Source organism: Mandrillus leucophaeus, unplaced genomic scaffold (assembly GCF_000951045.1).
Source record: "Mandrillus leucophaeus isolate KB7577 unplaced genomic scaffold, Mleu.le_1.0 Scaffold134, whole genome shotgun sequence".
Taxonomy (NCBI): Eukaryota; Metazoa; Chordata; class Mammalia; order Primates; family Cercopithecidae; genus Mandrillus; species Mandrillus leucophaeus.
Genome location: NW_012101299.1, coordinates 3,994,101 through 3,995,347, shown reverse-complemented (window position 1 = coordinate 3,995,347; position 1,247 = coordinate 3,994,101). Strand labels below are relative to the sequence as shown.

Genomic DNA, 1,247 nt, shown 5'->3' with positions numbered 1-1,247 from the left:
CCCGTGGACCCCTCGCCGAGGCCGGGGCTGGAGGGATTCGGCCGCGGCCTCCGGTCCTGGGCACTTCCCTTTTAAGCCAGGGCGCCTCATCCGCTCTTCGAGAAACAGCAAGAGGGAGACCCAGGGGCCTGCAACTTGATGGTTCGTTTAAAATTAATTTTGGTTGGTGTTGGGGGAGGTGCGAGTGCCCGTGAGAAGAACTGACCCCCCCCTCCACCTCCGCAAGGGGAAGCCTCCCGTCTCCCCTTTCCCAGCGTCCGAGAAGGCGGAAACCCACAGTGTTATCTGACTTCTGAAACTTGAAACCGCCTCTGGAGGGGCCATTCTGCAGAGTATTTGGAAAAAGAAAGAGGGTTTATGCTTACGTCTCTGGGTTCGGGGGGGATTGTGTCACGAGCGTTCAAACTGCTGGAAATCTCAAAACTGTACTGTCTTTATTTTTGTATGTTGTATTTATATATAAAAAGAAACGTCTACGTATGCATGCTAAATTATTATTTAGCTTCTCCCATCGCCCACGATGGAATGTAAAATAAATTGGTTTTGTACTGGATCAGCGTGCACGCGTTTTTGGGGGTTATGCTTGAGGCTCTACTGTTTGCTTGTAGAAATGATGGGGAGGGTGTCTACTCAGCGGTTGGCAGCTGAGGGTGAAAATCAGAGTCTCAAGTGGGTGTCAGGACCACCTCCGCGCCTGCTGGGGAGTCGCAGTGTGAAGTGTTGGCAAAAATACCTGTGGTCAGGTGTCAGCGAATGCCGGGCTGCCTGGTGCACACCTGCCCCGGGACACGTGCCCCTCAGAAGCGGAGCTGTGGATTCTATTTATTTTCCTTTTTCCTTGCGGGCTGTCGCTTCGTTGGCGCTCCAGAAGTGGAAATACGCCATTTGGACGTTTCAGAAAATAAGCTTCAAACGACTAGGCGTTAGTAGTATCTGGAGTCCCTGCGACCTCAGGCGCTACTTAGGCACATTTCCCGGAACGCGCCGAATTGCCCGGTGCTTCTCTCTCGCCTCGACCCCGGCCCTCTCTGTTGGCAGAACCTTCCTTGACTGGCCAGGATCGGTCTTCTTGGCTCTGTGCAAACACGTCTGCGAGGACAGCAGCGGACTGCAGCAGCGCTCCACACCGCGGCTGCAGCTGCTCCGGGTTAATCAGCCTCTGCAGCGCGCTCCATCAATCACCGCGGCCAGGCCCAGCGCCATGTGCTCCACACATGCGGGCTCAGCCCGCGCTATCGCCAGCTCCG

At 55.3% G+C, this 1,247-nt stretch overlaps 1 protein-coding gene across 1 annotated transcript in view; it reads left to right on the top strand.

Moving 5' to 3' along the window:
• MNX1 (motor neuron and pancreas homeobox 1) overlaps positions 1–1,247 on the top strand; it is a 23,304-nt gene that overhangs the window by 901 nt on the left and 21,156 nt on the right. The window contains exon 2 of the mRNA XM_011973093.1: positions 609–1,147. Within this exon, the coding sequence (XP_011828483.1) occupies positions 609–1,147 (539 nt within the window). The remainder of the gene's footprint in view (positions 1–608; positions 1,148–1,247) is intronic.